This window comes from Mauremys reevesii, linkage group 1 (assembly GCF_016161935.1).
Source record: "Mauremys reevesii isolate NIE-2019 linkage group 1, ASM1616193v1, whole genome shotgun sequence".
Lineage (NCBI taxonomy): Eukaryota > Metazoa > Chordata > Testudines > Geoemydidae > Mauremys > Mauremys reevesii.
In genome coordinates this window covers 239465561-239493183 of record NC_052623.1, presented here as the reverse complement: position 1 = coordinate 239493183, position 27623 = coordinate 239465561, and the positions used below count along the sequence as shown (strand labels likewise).

Here is a 27623-nt window from a genome sequence, read left to right as displayed (position 1 = left end):
CCAGGTAGCACTCCCCTCTTTTAACAGCACCTACTACTGACTTCAGAGGATTCTGTATCAGGAAACTTTGGGTTTACTTTGGTGCAGTTACATCAATCGCTGAAATCAAGGGTAATTTCAAGTGTGGACAAGGTATTAAAAGGTTTTATTTCCCTCCCACCACATGCACACAGAACGTAGAGCTGCATTTAAAGTATTCATTTTTAAATATTTTTTTAAAAGGAACAGAAATTGCATTTGGCCAATGCATCTCTCCCCCCCCCCAAAAAAAAACCCAAAACAAAACAAAACCACACACCCATTATATTAGCATGAAAACTGACCATAAGAAAAAAAAACCTCCCAAAAATATTAGTTTAATACACATGTGTATGTACAGAGAAGTGGAGAAAAGTAAGAAAGGTTATAGGTAGAGCTGGACAAAAGACAGAGGGAAATGTTTTTTTTTAAAAATGGATTTTTTATTTTTTTTTAATAAAAAAGAGAGAGAGTGCGAAATCAGCCATGTCTGGTACTTCTTGTGCTTGCTTCCTATTTACAATAGGAGTCTTAATGGCACTTCAGAAGCATAAAGGGGTCTTAAAGTGACTGTAAATGTTAGACTGCCAGAGTAGTGTACATGGGCCTCAGTTTAAATGAAAATTAACCCCTCTCCCCATATTTTCCCAACTGTTCTTAATGTTCTTTGCCTTCTTATATTGTACATTAATTTTTCATTTATATTGCAACTTCAAGAATCAGTGGCCCAGTCCTACTGGCAAATTTGGAGACTTCCATTGTGTTGTAATGCAAACCTTTGCCCAAGAGAGTAGAATGTGGATCTGTAGTTTCGTAAACTACAGATCCAGCTGTAGCCTCTGTGTGTGAAATAAAAAGTACTCTCATTCACTTACCTCTGAACTTCTTAGGAGGGTTGGCAAGGTCACCTGCCTCTGGCTGAACCACACATCTGTCATCCACTAACCTAGAAAAACAAACATGTTTAATATTATTTTCACTGTTTTCATATGTATGTTTGCGTAGACATATCCATGACACTTACTGTTACAGGGTTCTCACATTTCCATTTTGAGCCAATAACGTGGAAAAAAAAAAGTACAACCTGTATTATGTCAGCACAATGAAAGAACAAATATCTGTGCTCTCCTCTTGCATAAGAGCATTTCTTTTATAGCACTAATTCAAAGCAGCTATTTCAGATCCCGCTTCATTTAAATCTAGTTAAAATCCCTTTCATTGCAATGTGAATGTTGATATTATGTGCAAAATTCTTAGCTTTCATTTTCAGTGGTACATTAACCTTGAATAATAAACAAACAGTCTGCCTCTGGGCAGCTCTCAGATTCTCATAGCCAAGCTCCCGAGGCCTGATCCAAAGCCCACTGAAGTCAATAGAAAGATTCTCACTGACTTCAATGGGCTCTGGATTAGGCCTTGAAGAGGAGGGCTGAGGCATTTATGTTTGCAGCATGAAGAAAAGGATTTAAAGTGCTACATTTAAAGTACAACTTGCTAACTTTGGCCTCAGTTCTGCAAGCAGCTCCATGCAAGCCAATCTCTACACCCACACAGGACCCCTTTAAATTCATCAACTGCAATGGGGCTCCTTGCTGATACAGGAGTTCATCCAGGAGGCTGTTTACATGACTGGGACATATGTTCTTTGGTGACTTGTTGCTGCCCAATACTTCTTCCAAATGCTCCCGGGAGAAGCAATGATGAAACTTTCTTCCAATAAACTCACAGGATAGTGAAATGTTGGACAGGTTGTGGACAGCCCTTTACAAATACAAAAGTAACACTTCACACATTCTGTATGATCTGCAGGCCGCACCTATTTGAAAGCCAAATGACAACATACACTTGAGCAGGTATGATAGTCCAACCACTAGAGGCAACGGGAGGGCACACGTATAGTCTATGATCACAATGAGAGCATCTGAATGGAGGTGTCATACAAAAGATATTACATTATTTTACTCCTGGGGGAATTCTGCGCTACTGCACATGTGCAGAATTCATGTCCCCTGCAGATTTCTTTGCCTCCCCGCAGAAAAATGACTTTCTGAGGGGGATGCAAAGGGAAGCCACAAAAGCAGTTATGTGACCCTCCCCAGCAGTATGTTTTGAGTGCCCAGGGCAGCCAGCAGAGAGGTAAATCACTGTGGGGCAGGGCGCAGCTCTGGGGAAGACCTGGCTGATGGCTCTTACCCTGTGCTAGGCTCAGCTGCTAGTCCCGGCTGGGCTGGGGAGGATGGGACTTCCCCTTCCCGGCATTCGGGGCCATGTCAGACCCACCCCCAGATTTCTCCCCAGGCTGCAGGAAGCTCTGCGAACTCCCCCACCCATTCCTGCACCCATCGCACCTCAGCTGCAGGGGGAGGGTTCCCTGTATGGGGAGATGCTCCCCCATCCACCCAAACCTCCTCAGCTGCACGGAGAGGGATCCCTGTATGGGGAGCTGCTCCCCATCCACTCAATCCTCACACCAAGCCTCACCCCCCAAATACCCAGAGCATACCCCCCCAATGAGCCCCACTCCCCCTGCACCTGGACCACCCAGACAAGCCACCCACACCCAGATCCCCACCCTACTGAGCCCCAACCGGCTGCACCTGGATCCTGATCCCACTGAGCCCCACGCCTCTAGCATCTGCCCCCCTACTGAACCTCTCACACCCAGACCACCATGCTGAGCCCCAACCAATTCCACCAAGATCCCCTGCAGGGTCCTATTATCATTGCACCGAGAACACCCCAAAAGCCCCTGTACATCCAGATCCCCCCCACACCCAGACCCCCACCAAACCGTCCACATCCAGACTGCCCCACACAGAACCCTCTCAACCCATACCTGGAACCCCACACACTAAGCCCCTCCATACTTGGACCCTACCAGGCTGAGCCTGCCTGCCCACACCTGGTGCACCTGGCACGGAGGGGCAGGGTCCTGGAATGTTTCAGGGGCAGGCCAGGTCTTTGGGCTGTGTCAGGGTTGGCTGCAGCCTCACTGCTGTGTCCTGGGAGGGAGCACTTCTGTACAGCCAGTGGCCTGTGCTCCCAAATGCCATGCTAGAGCCTCCACATTCATTTGACAAATACAATTTGAAGAATTTTGCCGAATTTTAAAATATTGTGCACAGAATTTTTAATTTTTTGGTGCAGAATGCCCTCCGGAGTAATGATTTGTCCAAAATTACGCAGATGTGAATGGTATCTATTCACTATCCAAACATAGTGCTTTGTAGATTAGAGTGGGATAGAACCCAGATCTGTGAAGAGAAATTGAATGATTCTGTCACAGAAGAGGCAAAATGGCTTTTATCTTTATTAGCCAGGAGGCTTTTTTTAAAAAAAAAAAAATATGAATGACTTGTAAAATATAAAGTTAAAATTTCAAATTTTCAAAATAAACTTTGTCTTTTAAAAGCTATAATCATTCTGTGTAGTTCTGTAGTGACTGGGACATGTGTTATGTTAGGCCGCTGGTGTGCTGAGACCACGGCCTATCATGCTGACCAATATTCTCTCTGGTATATTCTTTTCTTGCACTCCCCCATTTGTATCCATCTGTTGTCTCTTGCCTTATACTTAGATTGTAAGCTCCTTGGGGCAGAGACTGTCTTTTGTTCTGTTTGTATAGCACCTACCACAACTGGGCTTTGGTCCAGGACTGGGGCTCTACAGTAAAACAAATTAATAATAAACTGAGGCTCTTAAAGCACTTTATAACGATCAGTGAACTGGAAGTCATAGCACCCCTATGAGGTAGCCAATTATTATCTTCCCTGTAACCAGATCTTATGCAAGTTGCCCAGTGCAACACAAACAAGCTAGTGGCAGTACCAGAATTAGAACACGGAGATCCTGACTTCTCTAACCATTAGACACTATTTCCTCTGAAAGTAGTACTCAGAATAACCAATTTCTACAAGCACAAATTAACTATAACTATTACATACATTATATATGCCACCTGTTCTGCACACAGGAAGCAGAACTCATCTCCTAGACTGATTGATAGCGATACATAAATTGGTGCTACCAAGACAATGTAGTCTTAAATGCATATAACCTATTATTGAACCTGATCTAATACTGTTTTGGCAATTTGAATTAAAGGACTGCAGGATCAAGCTGATTACACTGGTAAGATTTGCTGATTTTTTTTGTCTTAATACTTTAGTTTTTTTATAATTTCCATTTTTCCCCTCTAAATAGAACAGTGTGAAATAGGTCTGAATCTTTGGTCACAAACAACAAGAACACATTTTCATATGCTAATATGGGTTCATATGTTTACTCAAAAAACAAAGTGGTTGTCATGACATTTTACAAGTGAAATAAACAAGAGAGTTTAAAATGACTGTAAGCCCATTTAATAGAAAAACCATTAACCTTAGTACTATTCTTTATAAACAAATTCAATTTGCCTTCAGGAAGTCTAGTGTAAATAATCTGCCCCATTTAAAACAATTACACAGGAAAATCATATTTAAGTAAACTCTGCTACCCTATCAGTAGTTGATAGCAGTTCTATGAGCTTTTCTAGGAGAAGGCATCAGACAAAGCAATATATGTAGGCTTGCCAGAATTCATTTTTTATTTCTTTCTAATTTAGATGAATAATATCTACTTTTATCTTTAAGGTTTTTTTATTTTTATTGGGTTTTATTTTTAAGAGTTTTAAAGATTTTACACTTTTTATTTTTATAATTATTGGAACCTGAGGTGGGGAAGGGGTAGAGGTTAGCGTCAGAGCAGGCAGCATTGACAGTGGGGACACAGGGGACTCCCTGCAAGGCTGAAGGGCCCAAGACACCAAGGCACAAGATGAAGAGATGCTGCAATCCTAGCCCAACAGAGCAAAGACCCCCAGCAAGGACAACGATGGACCCCATACCTCCATGGCTCCCATACATCTGGCTGGTGAGTGAGTGAGCCTTCCCCACACCTTGCGCCTGCAGAGATGAGGTGTCCCCGGCCCTGCAGCAGGGAGCCCTAGGCAGCCATGTTGTCACAGGAGTGAGCAAGCGGGGCTGTGACAGGCTCTCTGTGCTGCAGGGCTGGTGACACCTGATTCTTGCAGGCACAGGCCGGTGGCGGGGGGAGAGGCTGCACTCACACCAACTGTTACCCATGAATTTTTTTTTCCATCAATATCAGCATATCAGCTGAAAACGACGTTTGCCAACACCTATCGATTAAAACCTGATCCTGACAAGCCTAAATATCTGGTTCATTCAAACCAAGAGCCTGATTCTGTTCCCACTCAAGTCAACGGGAGCTGTGCCACTGGCCACAATGGGAGCAGGAGCAATCTCTCAATATGCACATGCATTTTCCACCTCCAGGCTGCTGGCGTGCAGAGATCACAGCCTATCACACAGACCAATATTGTCTCATTGCTTCCTTGTACTCTCCTGTCCATCTTCACCTGCTGGCTCTTCTTTTATACTTAGATTACAAGCTCGTCGGGGCAGACTGTCTTTTGTTCTGCGTTTGTATCACCTCTAGCACAATGGGGTCCTGGTCACCTCTAGCATGAGGGGTCCTAAGTACTATGGCAATACGAACAATACAACAAGCAGCAGCTCACTGGCACATGGAACAAGAGAGCAGGCCGCTCAGATTTATCTTTGCTCCCAAAAGCAAAAGTAAAAAACAACTGCGAGTAATAACTATGGAAGTCAGCAGCTAATATTCAATAAGCAATTTGACAATAGAGCCCAAATGACACTTAAAAGTTTTGCTAGAATAGCTGTGCTGGTTATTGGGGGGAGGGTGGGAATTACACTGCAAACCAATAAGTGCAGATGCCTGAGGGAGTGAAGTCCGGCTCCCAGTTCCCAGAAGCATCCAATACAGAGCTAAGAGTATGTCAGACTCACGTTAGCGGGGATGGAGCTAGCATGCTAAAAATAGCAGTGTGGATGTTTCAGCACTAGCAGAGGCTCGGGCTTTCCCCTTCCTCCTGGATCTGAGCTTGGCTGACTAACCCGAGTCTCCACCGGCACTGCAACATCCACACTGCTATTTTTAGTGTGCTAGCTCGAGCCCTGCTAACACAAGTCTGTCTACCCGGGCTGGGGAGCCCGTTCCCAGCTACAGTGCAGGAAGCCCCCAGGAATTTAGGGGCAGAATTTAAGGCCTCCTCTGCTACAAAATATCTTCTACTCTATCATGAGACCATCACTAGTTTCCTCTGCTCATTGACAGAGGAAAGGGGACAGGATCTTTATAATGTTTTATTCTGTAAACATTCTACTATCTCTGCCCTTTGAAATGACTTGTAGACGCCAATGTCCAAATCCATCTATGGTACAAATTTTGTGGGATTAAGTGAATTCAGAATAGAAGATCAGAAACAGAGTACAGTAGACCCTCAGAGTTACAAACATCAGAGTTACAAACTGACTGGTGAACCACACACCTCATTTGGAACGGGAAATATGCAATCAGGTAGGAGCAGAGACAAAAAAAAATGTACACACAGACACAGAGAGAACAGTACTGTGTTAAATGTAAACTACTAAAAAAAGGAGGAAGTTTAAAAAAAGATTTGACAAGGTAAGGAAACTGTTTCTATTCTTGTCTCATTTAAATTAAGATGGTTAAAAGCAGCATTTTTCTTGTGCCTAGTAAAGTTTCAAGGCTGTATTGAGTCACTGTTCCATTGTAAACTTTTGAAAGAACCGTAACGTTTCGTTCAAAATTACGAACAACCTCCATTCCAAGGTGTTCGTAACTCTGTGGTTCTACTGTTTTTTCAAAAATGTTTCAATAAGCTATTTCTAAATATTTTAGTTTCAAAACTAACCTAACATTTTCTCCACGGTTTTCAGAACTAGCACCATAAGTAGGGGATTTGGGGTATGATTTTCAAGGATGCTCATTTAATAAGACCTCAACTGCAGCATTAACTATAGAGAGACTGTTACCTTCTCCATTACAGAGCCACTTCATTACAGCAAAGTAATACACACAGCTACGGGCTAGATCCTGCAGGGTGCTGACTACTTCCTACCAGATGCCAAGCACCCTCAACAGCCATTTGTTGATAGGAGTGAAAGGCACTTAGCACTTCTCACGATCAAGGCCTTGAAACATAATAGAAAGTAAACTTTAATTAATATTAGTCACTTTCTTTTGTATGTTCTGTGAGGGCATAAAGATAAATACCATAAAGTTGTATTACAGTAATTAGCGACCAATGTCGTCCCTCATGTAAATGGATTTGCACCAAGGATTAACTAGCCCTCAAGCTACATACAAGATTTCTCAATTACACATGCAATACTCTTGGTTAGTTTGATACTGTACTGCATATGACAGGCAGGCAGGCAGGCAGCTCTCTCTTCATTCAAATATAATTCAAACTACTTTTAATATAATGATTTCTCAAACCGAAAACTTTTAGCTCTTCCAGTCTAGGAAGCCCATTCCTCAGCACTAGCTATGCTAGACATTGACGCAAGTGCCCCAACCTCCCCAAATTGGGAAAGGAGAGGATGGATGGTCCAGTGATCAAAGTGCTAGCCTGAGACCTAGGTTCAAGACTTCCTGCGTGATCTTGGGCAAGCCATTTAGTCTTTTAGTTGGGAGAGCCCCAGCTATAAAATGACTATAGTATATTAATACTTTTCTCCCACTTTGTGTCTGTCTTGGCTACTTACATTGTAAGCTCTTCAGGGCCTCAGGGCCCCATTTGTACAATGGGGATTGTATTTCCCTACCTTGCAGAGGTGTTGTGAGGATAAATACATTCAAGATTTTGAAGTGCAAAGATGGTATGGTAATGGGGGACTATGTACGAGTACCTAAAATGGATGGTACAGCATCCATGGAAGGAGATGGAGGGATTACAGAATAAATCTTTAGATGCTTGGAAGAAGAAGGGGAAAATACCTGGAGAGGAAGAGCCATGTTCACTGTTCTAATTCTGGTCCATGCCTCCTGGTTCTTAACAAAAGAGCCATTCTCTGGTGTTCCATGAGAGAAAAACAAAGGGCCCGACTCACCATTGTCCCACACCTTGTGCAGACATTCAAACCCATGCAAAGTACGTGTAAAACATTAGCAAATGAGAACAGTTGTGGTTTACACCCACTTTATACTGGTCAGCATGCACAGGGCGTAGATAGGAGTGTGATCGGACTCTTGTTAAGACTGGAGTAAAGGGGGTGAATAGGAACAGGGACGCCACAGGAACAAACTCTACATTTCCACTCTCACAACAACGGAGCTTCCTACATCTCACAGCTGCCTATGGGTGGGGAGGTGGGCTTTCGCCAGGAGCCTGGACTGGTATTCTGAGAGTGCAAGAAATAAATTTGCATAGCTGATTTCTACCCCAAACCTCAGTGACATTGATTATTTAGACTGCTTAGAGGCCCCACCCCAACCAGGGCCTCGCATGTGCTATACAGACACATAGAAAGAAAAAGTCCTTTTGTGACAATAGGCTTAGGGTCTAAACCAGAGGAGGGAAAACTATGGTCCGTGGGCCACATCTAGCCTGCAGGACCCTTCCCTCTGGCCCCCAAGCTCCTGTCAGGGAGCAGGGTCAGGACAGGCTTGCCGAGGAGCCAGCCCAACCCCCCAGCAGCACGGTGAGTGGGACAGAGGCTAGCCCCAGGCCCTTCCCCTTCTGCTCCCCTCCCTCCCTGCCTCCCTTGTAGTCACAGTTCCCCCAGCGCCTGGGCAGTGTGGCTGCAGCTCTGGCCTGGCAGCACGGCTATAGCGCCGCCAGACCTGGTGCTCCAGGGCAGCGCAGTCAGGGGGTGGGGAGCAGGGGGAATTCTTGGGGGGGGGGGGAGGGCGGGAAAAGGCAAGGAGCAAGGTGGGTTGCAGGGGGGTGGTCAAGGAGCCTGGGCTCTGCTGCTGGGGCCAGAGCAAGAAAGCCCGCCTGCCCACTCCCAGCATGCTTAGCCCCATCCCCAGCAGCCAAGCCCAGACAGGAAGCAAGCTCTGCCCGACTGCCAGGGAGAGCAGCCAAACCAAACGAGCAGGGGAAACACTCAGGGAAAGGACTGAGCCCACCTTTCCCCCACCCCACAGGTAACATGGGGTGGGGAGAGCAGGGAGGGTTGGATGGGGAACAGAGGAGATTGGATAGGGGTGGGAGTTCCGGGTGTCCTGTGGGGAAGATCATAGAATATCAGGGTTGGAAGGGACCTCAGGAGGTCATCTAGTCCAACCCCCTGCTCAAAGCAGGACCAATTCCCCTACTTATACAGCCTAAAATGCCGTTAGCCGTCTTGGCAACAAGGGCACACTGTCAACTCACATCCAGCTTCTCATCCACTGTAACCCATAGGTCCTTTTCTGCAGAACGGCTGCCTAGCCATTCGGTCCCTAATTTGTAGCAGTGCATGGGATTCTTCCATCCTGAGTGCAGGACTCTGCACTTGTCCTTGTTGAACCTCATCAGGTTTCTTTTGGCCCAATCTTCTAATTTGTCTAGGTCCCTCTGCATCCTATCCCTACCCTCCAGCATATCTACCACTCCTCTCAGTTTAGTGTCATCTTGGAACTTGCTGAGAGTGCAATCCACGCCATCCTCCAGATCATTAATGAAGATAATGAACAAAACCGGCCCCAGGACCAACCCTTGGGGCACTCCGCTTGATACCAGCTGCCAACTAGACATGGAGCCATTGATAACTACCCATTGAGCCCGACGATCTAGCCAGCTTTCTATCTACCTTACAGTCCATTCATCCAATCCATACTTTTTAACTTGCTGGCAAGAACACTGTGGGAGACCGTATCAAAAGCTTTGCTAAAGTCAAGGAATAACACATCCACTGCTTTCCCCTCATCCAAAGAGCCAGTTATCGCCTCATAGAAGGCAATTAGGTTAGTCAGACATGATATGCCCTTGGTGAATCCATGCTGACTGTTCCTGATCACTTTCCTCTCCTCTAAGTGCTTCAGAATTAATTCCTTGAGGACCTGCTCCATGATTTTTCCAGGGACTGAGGGATGGTCAGGGGGCAGAGAGTAGGGGTGTTTGAATAGGATGCGGGAGTCCCTGGGGGGGAAGTCAAGGGTGGGGAGCAGCAGGGGTTGGATGGGGGTCGGGATTCTGGGGGGCTGGATAGGGGGCAGGAGCCAGGCCATGCCTTGCTGTTTGGGGAGGCATAATCTCCCCCAATCTTCCCTACCCAGCCCTCCATACAATTTCTATACCCAATGTGGCCCTAGGGCCAAAAAGTTTGCCCACTCCTGGTCTAAACAGACCAGAGAATACAGAGTAGGAAAAAGGAAGTGTTATCACTCCCATTTTACAGATGGGACATTGAGGCATGGAAAGGTTAAGTGACCTGCTCAAGGTGACACAGAAGTCTGTAGCAGAGCTGGGAAATGAACCTACATCCGCTGAATCTCAGTCCAGTGCTTTAACCATTAACCACTTTCTCTCTTGCAAAACATCTTACAACAGCATACAAAACCTGGACTACGTTCCAAATTTGTCCATATAATATATGGAAATGTTTCTACATCTCGGTCCTAAAGAATGTTCATGGCTCTATTAAAAAAAGGTCAGTAATCACTTACTTATTACATATGCTGATTATGGAGGCACAACCAGTGCCTTCAGAATCAAAATATATACTTCCCAAACTTACAGCACTTACTCTAGTACAGAATCAATATTCCTAGCCTTCATTTCATAGATAAAAAGCATCTGTTGGTTTGTTACTCCTAAAAGACTCTGAAACGTACTAGGCAGTTGCATTTGGTTTTCAAACAAACAAAATGATTCATTTTCAGTGTGATTGCAAAATAATTATTTTAAAATGCACGACGTTAATAATAGTCCTGACTGAACCAATACAATTTGCAGGTGCTAAGCACCTTTCAGGTTCAGAGCTTTTTAACTACTTCCAAAGAAATGATCTTTTTTTTTTAAATTGCATTTGTTTGCTGTTTTGTTTTATAGTGCAAATAAAGAATTAAAAAACTTGGCATGGGGAGAACTAGCTTGCTACATTATACAATATACTGAGCTAACTCTTCAAAATAAAGACCTAAGTTATAAAGCAATTATTTTAGTCATTATATCATCAAAGAAGTTTTGGCAAGCTTTGAAAAAGCTTAATAGCTTTATTCTTTTGCTCACTGGAAACAGACAATACTGCATTGTATATTGTTATACAGTACATAGCAGGTACAACATGATTCCATTTCAGTTCTGCACATGTTGGCTACTTATAGGAGACAAAGGAATCTTCTGCATGTTTATGGCATGATTTTTATTTGTGCATGTTCTTTTTGAACATAATAAAATATTTAGTTTATGTACAATGCCTATGAGTGAATGCTGTACACCCATTTTTTAACTGTAGTCATTAAGCTGTATTGTAATTCAGTGCAGCCTAAAATATACCATCAGTGTTCTGGAAGACGAGACAACAGTTATGACACTGGACCTTTACTTACACCCCTGCATTCAGCTATTATGGAATCAGATTCTGAAAGCAACAATATAATGGGGATCTCTTATCCTGGGTCCAAATCCTGCTCTCACTGAAGTCAACGGAAGTTTTCCTATTTATTTCAGTTGGAAACTCTTTTGAGAATCTGGTGAATTCAGTACAATTGGCCTCTATTGCATTACTGTACTCCATGCTACTGTGTACAATACCAGGCTACACAAAGATGGAAACCACTGAAAATAAATGATCCATATGCCTAGAAGATACAACATACTCCTCACTGTCCATAAAGCAAACGTCTCTAGGAGATTTCCTCTTCCCATTCCTTGGCTTTAGGGAGATGGTGGTAATTTTTAGGAACATAGGAACTGTCATATTGAATCAGAGCCCTCATCTATCTAGCCTAGCATTCCGTCTTGACAGTGGCCAGGACCCGATGCTTCAGATGAAGAGTCAAGAAGCCTGCAGCAGACAGTTATGAAATAACCTGCCCACAGGGAGAGTTCTTTCATAACCCCCATTATTGAGTGTTTGGTTTATGCCCTGAAGAACATCCCTTCCAGACATTTGTTTAAATCCTACCTATTGTAACTCTGGATGTTCTCATTATCCAGCTGTGGCCATGTCTACTAGGAGCACTTTGATGGTACAAGAATATAGGTATAGCATACTGGCAAAGCGCTTCTACTGTGAACACAGCTTATACTGGCAAAACTCCACTTGGGCCTTATGCCAGCACAGCTACATTTGTCAGAGCTCACACCCTTGCACGGCCCAGACTGGCATTGCTGTGCCAGCAGAAAAGTGCAGTGTAGATATGGCTCACATGTGAAATCCTATCTTGAATTCGACTAAGCTCTCAACCTCAACGATGTTTCGTGGCAATTAATCCCACAGGTTAATTGCACACTGTGTGAAAAAGTATTTCCTTTTATAGTTTTACTTCTGCTGCTTCTCAAGTTCATTCACTGTCCTACCGTTTTTGTACTATGAGAACAGGAGAGCTCCAGCTACTGTATTACCATTCATTATTTCAAACACCTAACCCTTCTTAGTCTCCTAACAAACAATTCCAATCTTCTCCCCCACCCTCAACGACCGCCTTCTCCTCTGGAGTTCTGACACAAGTCCGGAGTGAAATCCTGTCTCTCTATTGAGGGAAGCGGCAAGAGGGGGCAGCAGGAGGATTTCAGCAGGGATATGTAAAGGGAGGAATTTTGTTTCAAGAGGTGGAGTCTGTTAAGAGGTGGGGCATAGGAATAATAAGGTGAAGGAATATGCACATGGGACAGCTAGAGTGAGGAGGTGTATGTGAGAGGGGCAAGAATGAGTGGTCGGGTGGAGCTAGAATGGGAATAAGAGCAGGAATGGTTAATGAGGAGAGGGGTAGGTTGGTTGGGGGTAAGGAAAACGTGCTGGGGAAGTGGCAGTTCTTTCACAATCTACCAAAACGCACAGGGCCAGTTACGTCCTGTTTACCGACTGAAGGCACATCTTTAACATAAGCACATCAGAGACTTTAAGGGACTTATGGATGATGTGAAAGGGCCTAGGAATTTTTATTGTAGCTGTGTAGTTAATTAAAACTGCTACTGAAACACACATATTCTGGAAGCCTAAGGGACTTAGGTTCTGTGCAAAAAAAAGATGATGATGATGGATTTCATGAATTGTAGAGACTTTTCCTAAGCTCCTCGGATATCTCATAGGCCAAATTCATCTCTGATTTAAATCCACTGAAGTTACACGAAGAAGAATTTAACCTCAAATCTTTGCTGAATCTTGTATTGTTAAAAACAAAGATTAAATTACACAAAATAAGATGAAATTAAGTACGGTCTACAAAATAAATAAGCATCAGAAATATTTGACTATTAAAGTCACCAGGAACATGCACAGGGGGCAGGCTTGATACCTTTACTTACTCTGAGTAGTAAACCTTGCTCCTCAAACAGCTGGGTACACAAAAACAGAGAGACTAAAAGTCTCCTCCTCACTCAGCTGCTCAGCTTTCACTCTCTTAGCCCTTATCGTTATGGTTTCACTCATTTTCCAATCAGCATAAGCCTTGTCAGCACAGGAAGAGGGGACACTGTTGACTATGTGTGTCTGCAACAGTTGCAGCTGGACCATTTAACTACAAGCATAGCCAAGGACAAACCATGCTCAAGACACGTCTCCAAGACAACCTGCCCATAACCTTCTCACACGTGAAGAACCTGCCCTCAAACTTTCCTCTCCATAGAGGACCTCTTTTGCTCCACCCTTACCCCCATCACCGTCCACACCCCAAGACACAGAACACCTCCCAACCACCAGACCATCAGCAATCTCCTCGCCTTCACACAGGGAACCTGTTACTAGAACCGGGTGAAAGTTTTTGATCAAAATTTTTTGGGGGGAAAAACATGGGGATTCAGATCAACCAAAGCATTTTGTGAATTCATGTTGATTTTGGCAAAAAAAAAAAAAAAAAAAAAATTTAAAGCAAAACCAAGCCAAGAAGTCAAAACTTTTCATTTTGACATTTTCAATTCAAAACATTGACTTTTTGATTTAAAACCATTTGTTGTTTTGAAGTTGCCATGAGTTTTATTTTTACATTTTTTAAAGGGGTGTCATGGTTGGGTCATGGGCAGCCAAGCATAGTAGTCAGAGCCAGAGTCCACATTCATGAGATGAGAGTGTCAACTGGGTCAGGATACCAGGAGGTCAGAAACAAGAGAAACTGGAGGAGATCAGAACCAAGTATCAAGAACAAGAGTCAGGCAGGATCAGAATACCAGATGGTCTGAGGCAGGAGCCAAATTCAGGGTGGCTCCTATTGAAGGCCCAAACCAGGGTGGAATCATGAACATTTTCAGCTGGGTCCCAAGTTCCTCTAGGCCATAGTCTTCCCAATCAATCAGGCACCATAATTTGATCTTGATCTTAGAGTCGAGGACTTAGTGAACAATGTATTCCTCCTGACCCTGTGCTCGCACCGGTAGGAGTGGTGATTGGGTTCTATGGGGAAATGTGTTCTCGGTGTATGGTTTTAGACATGAGATGTGGAATACAGGATGGACTCTAGGCAATAGAGGGAGCTGAAGCTTGAAGATGACCAGGTTGATTTGTCACTGAAGCCAGTATGGGCCAAGAGGGTCTGTCCATGCAGAGGTGTTCTGTAGAAAGCCTTACCTTTTGTCCTATGGAATAGGTGAGCTCCTTTTCTCTACCCTTGTCTACATGCTTTTTGTAGTGTCCCCTCACCTTGTCAAGGTGTCCCTTCACCTCCTCTTGGATGTGATGTGATGTGATGTGATGTGTTGTACTAAGTAAAAGATAGATGGGTTGGGGGAGGATGTGGTTAACTGTGGGTGAAACTGGGGGTGGTACCCATAGTTGATAAAGAAGTGGGTGGGCCTATGGATGCATGGTCTGTGTTTTGGTACTAAAATTCAGCATAGGGTCACAGTGAAGACCAGTCATCCTGGTGATAGTTGATATAGCATCATAAGTATTGTTAGAGGATCTGGTTGATTCTTTCCATTTAGCCAATCAGCTGAGGATGGTAGGCAGGGGATAGGTGTGCATGGGACTACTAATAAACATAAGGCCTTGTGCCAGAAGCAGGCAGTAAACTGGGGCCCCCAGTCACAGGTGACGTAATCTGGCAGGCCAGGAAGATGGACTACATTGTTTATCCAGAGCCAGGCAGTTTCCCCCAAAAGGGTAAATCTATGCACAGAATGAAGTGAGACTAGAAAAAGCAATTTACCACTGTCTGGATAGTCATGAAACCACTGGATCCTGGTAATTCCCCGCAAAAGTCCAAGGAAGTAGCCCCCCAGGGCTGAAATATAGTGTTCAAAAGTTGGAGGAGATCAGAGGGTTTCTGGAGTGGGATCTTGGTGCAGGCATGTACCTGGCAGGAAGCTACAAAGTACTCTATTGTGGGGCACACTCAGGGCCACCAGAAGAAACAGGACATAATCATCAGGTTTTATATCACCCTAAGTGTCTTGCTAGGGTGGAGGCATGGCACAGTTGAAGAACTGCCACTCTGGCAGGTCCGGGGGGAAAACACAGTTGCAGTGTTCCTTAGGAACGTGCTCCCTTCCTGGTTTTCTGTTTATAATGGCCTACGCATTGGGTGGAATTCTGGAGACAGAAGCAGACCAAATGAGCGTGAGGAGGTCCTGGCAGCAACTCACACTGAGGAAATTATGCGACTTGAGAAAGTGGGCTAACTCCAGAGCAGGGCCTCCTAGGTTGGAGTCATATCTTTGGAAAATGTCTGCCTTGCAATTTCTGGTTCCAGGAGAGAGGTCAAGATAAAGCTGATCCAGGAGAAAAATAGGGCCCACTGGAGCTGTCGCTGATTTAGGGCCTTGGCCTTGTGCAGGTACTCCAGGTTTTTATGACTGGTAAACACTTGAACTGGATGACGGGCCCCTTCCAAGTAGCATCAACATTCTTTGAAGGTAGCCTCACCGGTCAGGAGCTCCTCGTCCAAGATCTCATACTTTTGCTCAGTGGGGTAAGCTTCCTCAAGTAGTAGGCAATGGGGTGAAGTGTTTGCTTGGGTCTGTGCCTTTGGGACAGGACTGCCATGATCGCCGTGCCAGATGCATCAGCTTCCTCAATGAAAACTTGCATCATGTCTGAGTGGGCCATACTGGAGTGGTGGTGAAGGCAAGCTTCAACTGCTCAAATGCATGCTGGGCCTTGGGCAACCAATGGAACTGGGCTTTTTACCAGAGTAGAGCAGGGAGGACCTCTGGTTGTTTTGAAAAATTCAAAATAAGCCTCCAGTAAAAAGTTTGTGAAGCCTAAATCCTTTGTAGGTTTTAAGGCTGCCAAACCACCCTAATTTTGCCCTGTCGTCACACCAAGCAATAACCATTCCCAATTAAATTAAACTGATTTTTAAAAATAATTTTCTTCCCTCTCCCCTGGTGTCACTATAGGACAGAATTACATTATATTGGTGATTTAACTGTATATTTCCATACCTTAACACATTACAATGAGAGCCTTCCACCAAGGTCTGTAATTAACCACACACACATATTCCAGATTAACAACAAGGAGTCCGGTGGCACCTTAAAGACTAACAGATTTATTTGGGCATAAGCTTTTTCACTTCTTCAGATGCATGGATACAGACTAACACGGCTATTGCGATACATAATCCAGATTAGCATTCCTGGTCACAGATTTAACTATCAAAAATCCATTCAAAGAGTTCCATACAAGTTCATCCGAGAAATGTGTGTAATATGCTGGTAAAACAAGTGCCTGCTCTGGGCAAAGCCTAGGTGTCAGCAGAGAACTAACAAACTCACAGCTGGAAGCCAGGCCAATTCACTTGTGTTTTAATACAGATCAGAGAGATTGTTAACCACACAGGAATATATTTCGTGTTGAAACTTCATGAAAACTAATGGGATGCTGTATGCATTGTTTACTCTTACCTGCTATTACATTATAACAGGTTACAAATATTTACATTATATATATCAACATAACTAAATAACCCATCAAATGAGAAAGAAACCTTGTGTAATGCAAATGAAGAACTTTAACAGCAAAGTGCTAATTCTTGTGCATTTCAAAGCAAGTGGTCATGGTGTATGATGACTGGACCATTTATAATATAGTCCATCTTGCCCAGGTGTCAAGATAGACTGGAGTGTCTAATGGGACTGTCTGTGACTCCATAAGATTATTGTAGAACGTTGGAAGTTCACATTCGGTACTGAGTTGATGAAATCGAATTATAGAACAAACATACCACCAGTTTGGGGTGTCTGCCCTGATGTAGGCACTCTCAGTCATGAGCCATTCCAGACAGTGTGACAACATAACCTACATATCTGAGTAAAACTGCACAGGAAATAGGCTAGAGAACCTGATTTTGTAGGTCTTTGCTACCTCCAACTGCAGTAATTTTATGCCACTTATTTTGGAAGCATTTTTTTTTAAAACTACTACAAATGCAAATTTATTACAGGCCAGATTGCAACATGCTATTAAATAAATGCCAGCTCTTCACAGAAAGTTCTACACACCTAAAAATATTCCGCACTTGTCAAAGCATCTTAAATAGGTGATCATTAAGCATATACCTTCTGCTATATAAAAGAGCAATGCAAGCGTAGTGTATCTGAGCCAGATTAAGAACTGCATTTACCATATTGAGATATTACAATTCAAAGTGACTTGCAAAAGCATATCAAATACCAAGGAAACAAGGCGGCAGAAACAGAAAGTGTGGAATAGAGCAAGAGCAGCCACTGTTAAGAGGTTTTCTCTGATTTGACCATGCAAGTAAAATTTCAACATTCTTGTTACCAGTCACTATTCCTGTAAACTTGTGTACCAGAGAAAAAGCAGGATATTTCAGTTGTTCCATGAACAATTCCAGCTATAACATCCTAAAGCCATTCTGTTGTTTATTTGTGTTGTGCTGTACACACTCATGCCTTTAGACTGTAAAATGTTCAGGGATTTGTTTATTAGACTTGATCTGTTTTCAGCACCATGTTTATAACATTATGTAAATGAATAATATAAATAAATTAATAATAATAATTGGGTAGTGTTATGCCATGTTTACAGTAGGAGGCAGGAACCAGAACTCTAGATTCTAGCCCTAATTCTGCCATTGACTTACTATGACACCTTGGGTAAGTAACTTAACTTCTCGTGACTGCTTCCTCAGGTGTACAAGGGAATCATGATATCTGTCAATATTACAAGATTTTGTAAATTAATGTTTGTACAATATTTTAAAACCTTTGCACCAAAAGGACCATATACAGTATATTTATATTAATTCAATTTTACTATTTCAGAATCTATTTTACTATGTACTGAAGCCAAATAATGTTCCTGTAACATAAAGAAGAATTCTTATTTTTAAAAATATAAAGGCTACTAGAAGGGCAAATAATAGCTTACAAATATCTGAAGGGTCTAAAAACCACGAAAGAAAATACACTATTTAGGATGAAATGAGAAGTTATTTAGAAATTATAAAATGGAAAGATGAATACCAGGAAAACTTCCTGACCGCGAGATCTATTAGCTCATGGACTGGTCTCCCAAAGGAAGTTGTAGAAGCCCCATCACTTGGGACATTTAATAGAGTCTTGCCCCATCTAATTTAAGTGTAGATCAGAGAACAATTCTGCATTGGCCAGAAGATTACAATCTCAAATGCATGTGTACAACCCTGGCCCCACTGAAGTCAATGACAAAACTCCCCCTGACTCTAACTCACCAAAAGGTGCACTGTGGAGGAAAGCAGAAATGAAGTGGTGAGTCTGGGAGCCACTCTGCTGGCGCACAGCAGGATGGTTATGGTTGGCATAGCTCCTACACACACACTTGCTGCCAAATTCAGCTTACATGCAGATGGGGCGGGTGCCTGCACACATCCCCAAGTTGTTTGACCATAGGGTGAACAGATAGCAACTGTGAAAAAAACAGGACAGGGAGTGGAGGGTAACAGGCGCCTATATAAAGAAAAAATCCCCCAAAACAGGACTGTCCCTTTAAAAACAGGACATCTGGTCACCCTATCTGACCATGTAATCTTGGGACCGTGGACCATCAGGAAGCACGTTAGTAGGCCCCTCTCCCAGCTTTAACAGGAATCCTGACAGCTTATCCTGTGCAGTGTAATCTGTGGATGCCGGGCATGGGTGAGAAGTTCCTCAGGCCCTCTTCTACCAACAGAACATCTGTCTAACACGGAGTAGGATTAGACTGATGACGGTGCAGTTTCAGAGCAGTGTCATCACCAGATTTGCAGTGATCAAAGAACACACACGTTAACATACTCATGCCCTGAGAACATGTCCCTCAAAACAAAGCTGCTAAATCTTCCCTGAAAACATAATATGTCTCATAATGCATGGGTATATTTCTTAGTTGAAATGGTTTGTTTCAAAAGATACTAACACCGAGCAAAAACCCCTCTGTTAACTTTAAGTTAAGGTTGCTAAACTATTCCTCACTTACAGCAAGAGCTGAGAGTTAAACCTAAGCTGCGAGTTAAACCTAAGCAAAACTTTGGAAATCTACAGGAAAGATTGCCAAAAAATATTAATTCTCATTACAATACAGTTGAGCTCGGAAACTGACTAATTCCAAGCCAACATTTTAAAAGTGGGATCTTAAAGCCTTTCTGTATTGCACTATTGAAATATATTGTAGCTCAATGGATATATAATTGTCCATATATAACTCAACAAACGTTATCTGCTCATGGACTGTGTCTACATGACTTCTTCAGTTTGAACTGTTGTCCCACATACAGTATTTGATGGAGGGTTTAAGCTCTTCAAGGCAGGCACCTTGTATTTTGTGTGTGTTTGGCAAAGCACCATGTACACCTGTGGTACTCTACAAATCATTTATTTTAGTCATTTCTAAGGCACACATGCAAAAATCTCTGACCTAACTGCTGCAATCCCTTTACTCAGTCATTATACAAGCAAGATTCCTACTGACTACAAAACCTGTTTAAGAACTGCAGGATTTGGCTGTATGTGGACACAATGTTAAGGGTGCTTAGTTAACCATGGAAATGAGAAAATCAAGATTGAATATGTACCCTTTACTCTACCTCTTTACAGTTACTGACGATAACTTTGTAACTCGGGACTTCTAACATGCATGTTGTGACAAACAGAACTCTGTTCATTCAATATGAAGAAGTTACTTAAGACATACAGTTACTTGAAGATTGTGACCACTGTTAATTGCAGGCTGAATTTTCAAAAGTACCTAAGTGATTCAGGAACACAGATCATCAATAAGACTTATGCTCTTAAATGACATAGGAGCTTTTTAAAAAATCCCACCCTGAATCTTGTTTCATGGCTAACCATTCAGAAAGATTTCAAGGAGAACTTGGGTATAGAGAGAGAACATAAGTATAACTGAAAAATATTCCAAGACCAGCCCAGACAGTCACACTAGGAGAATTAATTATTTTGTTAGGCATTTCCTAAAGCAGTATGCCTGTAACTGCTAAACATCTACTCCAGGTTCAAACAATTGCTTTGAAGTATTATATGTTACCTGGAAGAAACTGAAAGGCTGTGATTCATTAAATAGGGTTTACAATGACAAACTGCATAGAAAAGGTCTGAAAAAATAAATGTACTCAAAAGGTCTTGTTAAGAAATACCACAATCTGGTCGCTGATCAAAAAAATGACCTCATATGTTAATTAAGGCATTCACACTTAAACGTCAAAAAGTCAACCCAGAATATAAAAAGGAGGCACATGCCAAAGGAGAGAAACAATAGAAAAGCTTTGCACTGACACAAAGGTGCGTCACAAAGCCGGAGATGCCAGGGTGTAAGTACACTGTTGCTTAAAGTGCACTCCTAATCTCACCACGTAACTCTGTTACAAGCATCTTTTGGAGTCCTCTGTTTATTGTGCTCAATGATTTCTACAACAGAAATCAAACACAGACAAAGCAAAATAAATTTTAAACTGAGTTTTCAGGGCTCTCACTGGAAAAAAAAATCTGGAATCTAGCACGAGACTTGAGAGTCAAGCTGGGTTCCTTCTTTATTTTGTATCATCACCAGTAATAAAAGTTCTGCAGACCAGAGTATGGCATCTGTAGCGTAAAAGTCTAAAAATCTAATTTTGTCTCTCGAGTAAGCAGCTTTGAATACATGTAGGGGACATGGCTCTTCACTGCCTTGCATTAAGCAGACGTTTTCAGAAAACTATCCACAATGACTCCAAGATCTGTTTTTTGGGTGGGAACAGCTAATTTAGACCCCACTATTTTGTATGTATAGTTGGGATTATGTTTTCCAATATGCATTTATCAACATTGAATTTCATCTGCCATTTTGTTGTCCAGTCACTCAATTTTGTGAGATCCCTTTGTAACTCTTCGCAGTCTGCTTTGGACTTAAATATCTTGAGTAATTTTGTACCATCTGCAAACTACCACCTCACTGCTCTATGTGCAGTGGCAGTCAAAAAAAAGCTAAACAGAATGTTAGGAACCATTAGAAAAGGAATAGATAATAAAATAGAAAATGTCATAACTATATAAATCCATGGTACACCCACACCTTGAATACTGCATGCAGTACCATCTCAAAGAAGGTACATTAGAAACGGGAAAGGTACAGAGAAGGACAACAAAAATGATTAAGGGTATGGAACAGTTTACTTACAAGAAGTGATTAAAAAGATTGGGACTGTTCAGCTTGGGAAAGAGACTAAGGGGGGGGATATGATAGAGGCCTATAAAATCATGAATGGTGTGGAGAAAATGAATAGGGAAGTGTTATTTACCCCTTCACATAACACAAGAACCAGGGTCACCCAATGAAATTAATATAAAGCAGGTTTAAAACAAACAAAAGGATGTACACCCAATGCACAGTCAACCTGTGGAACTTATTGCCAGGGATGTTGTGAAGGCCAAACTATAATTGGGTTCAAAAATTAATTAGATAAATTCATGTACAATAGGTCCATCAGTGGCTATTAGCCAAGATGGTCAGGGGTACAACCCCCTGCTCTGGGTGGTCCTAAGCCTCTGACTGCCAGAAGCTGGGAATGGACAACAGGGGGCGGATCACTTGATAATTGCCCTGTTCTGTTCATTCCCTTTGAAGCACCTGGCATTGGCCACTGTCAGAAAACAGGATACTGGGCTAGATAGACCATTGATCTGACCCAGTCTAGCCATTCTTGTGTTCACCCAACTCCCAGCTGGGTGCCTAACACACTTGAGTTCCTTTGAAAATCTTGCTGTACAAGTTAAGGGACTATGTGCTACTTTTCTTTCTTATAACAACAGTATCTCAGAACAAAATACCTGCTACTTCCCAGTGTTAGAAACAGGGCCGCTAGGATGCCTTGAAATAATTTGTAGAGATTTTAATTTTTAGCTCTATAACAGATTCATTTCTCTTCGGTTTGTCAGAATGCACTGTTCTTGCCAGGAATGGGGAGAGCAAATCTGGGCCTTAACACTTGGAACGAGAACCTTTCCAAGCCTGGGGTCCCCTGCAGACACAGGTTCTTGAGTTTAGCAGTCTGTTTCAGCCAGCCTGGCATTCTGATGAATTAGACAGCCTGCAACTTAACCGAACAGCAATCACAAAAGCAGTACCAGACATGTAATTCAACTTCTGGTTTCAGCATTTGTTTCTGCCTCCATGGGCAATGACTTGCTTTGCAAGAATCCACTGAAAGAGGTCAATTTATTCTTTGATATATATGCCTAGCTGTCATTGATGTGAATGGGAGTTATGCACACTTTTCAAAAGGAGAACCCCACACGTGAACACATTTCAATTTCCTAAACAAGACTTTTAAAATTTTGCCTTGCAATGACAAATGTTTAAAACATTTAATGGCTGTGCCAAGTAACTTGCAGATTCTCTTTGCTTTCCTGTTTCTTTTGCGTCAGAAAAAATTGCCTTCCAGGCGAAAAACAGTGGAGAAATTACATAGACTTTGTTTACTTGTTCTTGAAGTAAGGTGAGCCTGCTTCCTACTGGCAGATCATTTTGGGAGCTGTTCCAGATCATTTCAGAGTTGCTCTCCCATTAACTTGGAGCAGCCCTCAGAGATCTCTGCTCCACCCACAACCAGCCTCTCTCTGCCTGATCATTGAACAATGATCTTAAGGCATGAAAGAGGAAGGATGGTCTTGTTATTCAAGCACTTAGAAAATCTGGGTTCAAATCCAGCTTCTGCAACAGATTTCCTGTGTGACCCAGGGCAAGTCACTAAATATCTCTGTGCCTTAAATCTGTAAAATTGAGATAAAAATCCTTCCTTTTCCCTGCCTTTTAATCTGTCTTTTCTATTTAAACCATAAGCTCTTTGGGTGAGGGACTGTCTCTTAACATATCTATGGAGCTTAACACAATGCAGCCTCTAGTCACTGCTGAAATACATAATAAATAATCACAGCAAACATTTTACAAACATTGTTTAGCCTCAGAACACCCCTGTAAGGCTAAGGTACTAACAGCCACGCACAGAGTATGTCAGCGGTACATGCAGGAGTAGTTCTCAAAAGCCAGAACTACTCCAGACAAACAGTCCCCTTTGGGAACACAGAAATAACCTTCATACAGAGCAGTCTGTTCTCCTCCTATTCTGAGGAGGAGAGTAAAAATGTGCATGTGGAGGAATTCACACCACAAAATGATCTGGTGAACTAAAGAAAAAGCCCTTCTTAGTCTTCAGCAACCGATAGTCATTCGAAGTGTGAGGAGACCAGTCATACTGACCCCTGTAGAGCAGCTCCCCACTAGAGGAACACCATAATCTTTGTACGTATATCCCCATTATTACAATAACCCCTAAGATGGCTGTAACAACAAAATTAGAGGGACTCCCATCCCTTCCCCCCACCATTAGTTTGTTTGTTTTGTACATTTGTATATAGTCAGTTCCACTGTTTCTCCTGTAAACAAGACCTAATTGATTATACATTAGATCCTTTCTTAAATTTTCTCACCACAATAGGAAGAATTGCTGGTGGCAGCAATAATGGGGGTGCTGTTGTGGAAAGGCTTTGGCAGCTGCTGGTGTTTTAAACACTATGTCCTCCAGATCTGCTCTCAGCAGACAGCTGCCTACACTAGGACAGTGGTTATTCATGGATATGCGTACCCCTGGAGAAACGCAGCGGTCTTCCAGGGGGGTACATCTACTCCTCTAGATATTTGCCTAGTTTTACAACAGGGTACACTGTGACATTCTCCTGATGTTATCTGGACCAGTGGCCTGCTAGATCACTCCAATCCTCAACTCTGGGAGCCAGCCTTACCCTGCTCTGCTGTGAGAACCCCCCACTCCTGGACTGTTCATGCACAGCCTCTGGCATGTAAGCTGCTCCTTGGATTGTACAACCAAATGACAGTAGCCAATATCTCCGGTCCCAGACACAACCCTAGGAACCTCTGTCTTGCAGTGTCCAGTTATGCCCACTGGACGCTGTAAGCTTATATGAGCTCATCAGTTTAACAAAGAAATTGGTATTTACCAGGCTTGTTATCCCAAGGGGAGTCTCTGACACACTTCAAACCAAATGCACTGCTTCAGGTACAATAAACAAACAGATGTATTAACTACAACGGTATATTTTAAGTGACTATAAGTCAAAAAATAACAAGTCATATTTGGTCAAGTGAAATAAACGCAATCCAAGCTGATCTTAACACTTTCAATGCCCTTACAAACTTAGATGCTTCTCACCACAGGCTGGCTGGCTGCTCTTCAGCCAGGCTCTTCCCTTTGATCAGCGCTTCAGTCGCTTGGTGTGGTGTCTGCAGATGGAGGTGGAAGAGAGAGAGCATGGCAAACATCTCTCCCTTTTATCATGTTCTTTCTTCCCTCTTGGCTTCACCCCCCTCCCCACACTTCACAGTCAGGTGGGCATTACCTCATCACAGTCCCAAACTGACCAAGGGGAGGAGGGTGACTCACTCAAGAGTCCAACAGATCTTTTGTTGTTGCCTAGGCCAGCGTCCTTTGTTCCTGTGAGGCTGGGATGGGTTTGTCCCATACATGCCCTGATGAGGTGTGAACTACCCCTCTGCTCTTGGGGAGTTTTTGCCTGGGCTTGCTTTAAGCCATGAGGACACATTTTCAGCCCCATAATTAATATACATGAAATTACAACCTATAACAACGATTACTATAAAATTACCATAACAACAATGCTCAGTTCATCATGAGCCTTCTGAAGACACCTGACAAGACAAACTTTGCATAAGATACCACACAATCATATTATAAGGATGAACATGGGGGTGTACAAGGACAGAAGGCTACACAAAAAGCACTCACGAAGTCAGAACAAATTTCATACAGCCAATGACTTGTTTATACTGCTCTATATGCTATACATTGAAATCTAAGTACAATATTTATATTCCAATTGATTTATTTTATAATTGTATGGTAATAATGAGAAAGTCAGCAATTTTTCAGTAATAGTGTGCTGGGACACTTCTGCATTTTTATGTCTGATTTTGTAAGCAGGTAGTTTTTAAGTTAGGTGTAACTTAGGGGTATGCAAGACAAATCAGACTCCTGAAAGGGGTACAGTAGTCTGGAAAGGTTGAGAGCCACTGCACTAGGGCACCCATTGGTTACCAACAGTGGTAAAATAAGGGGAAAGAAAAAGTTAGGTGGCAAAAGAGACTTAGTTAATCAGTCTCCGCTGCTGCTTGTGTGGGTCTTTCACAGAGCAACTGGTGAGACAGAACATTTTTAAAAATATAATACCATACATTTTCATAATGGCATATTGTCAGGTTTCATAATAAATACTGATTGCAACTCATTTCTTAAACTGATCAGATTCCAAGTTAATGGTGTCCCTTTAAGAATTATAGGCAATTCTCCCACCAGTGGTTTAGCAATTCCACTCGTGCTAGCAATAATGAGAGCATGAGTGTTGACTTGTTGCAGGCATTTTTACCACCAGGTAACATACCAGTGCTATGGCTCAGTGTTAACTGTGCAGAACAATGATGCTATGGCTGTGCTGTCAATTCTCCTAAAGCAAAAACCAACTACTAAGGAGTAGCTTCACTATAAGCTTGGTTATACAGGGATGAATTTGGCCCCTTGTTTTTAAGGCTTTAATGTTTCCTCTGGCTTTCCAGCATTCTTTCTTTCAACTCAAACCCAAACACTTTCAGCCCTCTTCACAAGTGTTTAAACTGGTCTCCTAAGAGACCACAGATGATTGCAAATAATCACTTCCTACCTGGAAAGACTCCTGGAGTTCTTTAACAGCTCACTGCTAATTGGAGGGTTAACCAAAGAGGAAGTAAGATGCCATCCGTTGTAAAGCCTGTACTTCAGTGGTACAGTAAATGAATGAATGAATGAATGAATGAATGAATGGAGTCCACTTTTTTCTTGCTGATCGGTATATTAGTGCTTTGCATTCATTTCCTCAACACCGATGGCACAGTCCACATAAAATGCACAAGCTGTTTAAACCTTTTGAAACCAAGTCTTGCCCCAATTCTGGGAGGTCCTTCAAGAGGACTCTGACCTCTCCCTGTGTAAATCATGATTTATATGGTTGAACGCATTATTATTTTAAATACATTCTAATGAGTATTTGCCTACAGTCCAGTTGTTCTTTATCTATGCCAATTAGAATATTTTATAAATCAAAGGAAAAACCAACAGCATCTGATGGGGAACTGACCCAAATTCAATGTGAATGAGCCCTAGGAGAATTTCTTAATGCTTTAGCTCCTGGAGTCAAGTGAATACGCAGGAATCTCAGCTTTAGATTTTTTTTTAATTATTTATTTTTTAAGTTTCAAGCCCTCCTGGTTGTTCAGAAAAGCATGAAAATGTGATGCAAGTGCATCATAGAGGCTCAAAAACCAAAGAAAAAAAACTCAGAATTTATTATTTTTAAATCCCATTATTTTTAAACCAATCTCATAACTTTGGGAGCTCTGACTCAGGCCTTTTGCACAACCAGCACTGGAAACATGGTGAATGTCTTACTCTGCAAAACATTACTCCCAGCCATTTTCTTGTTCCCACACCCTCGACAGCAAGCAGGGTGCCACTCCAATTGGCTCTTGTTGGCCAGGGGCTAAGGCAAACAGGAGCACAGCTCCTCTTCATCTACTTAAAACAAAGCAAAAAGCTTCCCTTCCTCTCCCCAACTTGGCTGAGCAGGGCTCACACAGAGCTCCCCTTCCTTGTTGGCTGGTGAACTGAGAGCTTCTCATCAATCTACTTTAAGCACTCCAGTAGCCTGTAGCACTTGGAGGCCCCTCATCCTATACCGAGCACCAGATCCCCACCACTGTAGCTGAGAAACTTGAGCCTCAAACAGCTGGCAGCAAAACTAGCAAGCTGTCACCAGGCCAAACTCTAAACGTGAACATTCTCAGTGTTTCCTAAGGAATTAGTAATCAGCACAGATCTTCCAAAAAGGACTTGGAACAGAGAAACAGGATGAAAAAAAAAATGTTACAAGGTAATGTGCTGGGAAAACTTTTTATTTCACTCAGTATATTGCGTTTCCTTTTATTGCATACATAGAAAAGCACGTTTCCCACTCTCCATTCACTCCGCTACCTATTAAAACACTGGCCAGCTTAGTTTGGGCCAGCAGAAAAGAAGTTTTCCAGCCA

The 27623-nt window shown here is 42.6% G+C and overlaps 1 protein-coding gene across 7 annotated transcripts in view; it reads right to left on the bottom strand.

The window, feature by feature from the left end:
- ITPR2 (inositol 1,4,5-trisphosphate receptor type 2) overlaps window positions 1–27623 on the bottom strand; it is a 348068-nt gene that overhangs the window by 290061 nt on the left and 30384 nt on the right. For 6 of the 7 annotated variants that reach the window (XM_039542701.1, XM_039542709.1, XM_039542739.1 and 3 more), the window contains exon 2: window positions 894–964. In XM_039542701.1, the coding sequence (XP_039398635.1) occupies window positions 894–964 (71 nt within the window). Of the gene's footprint in view, window positions 1–893; window positions 965–6941; window positions 6974–27623 lie in introns of those variants that run through there. The other variant, XM_039542730.1, reaches the window with a different exon arrangement.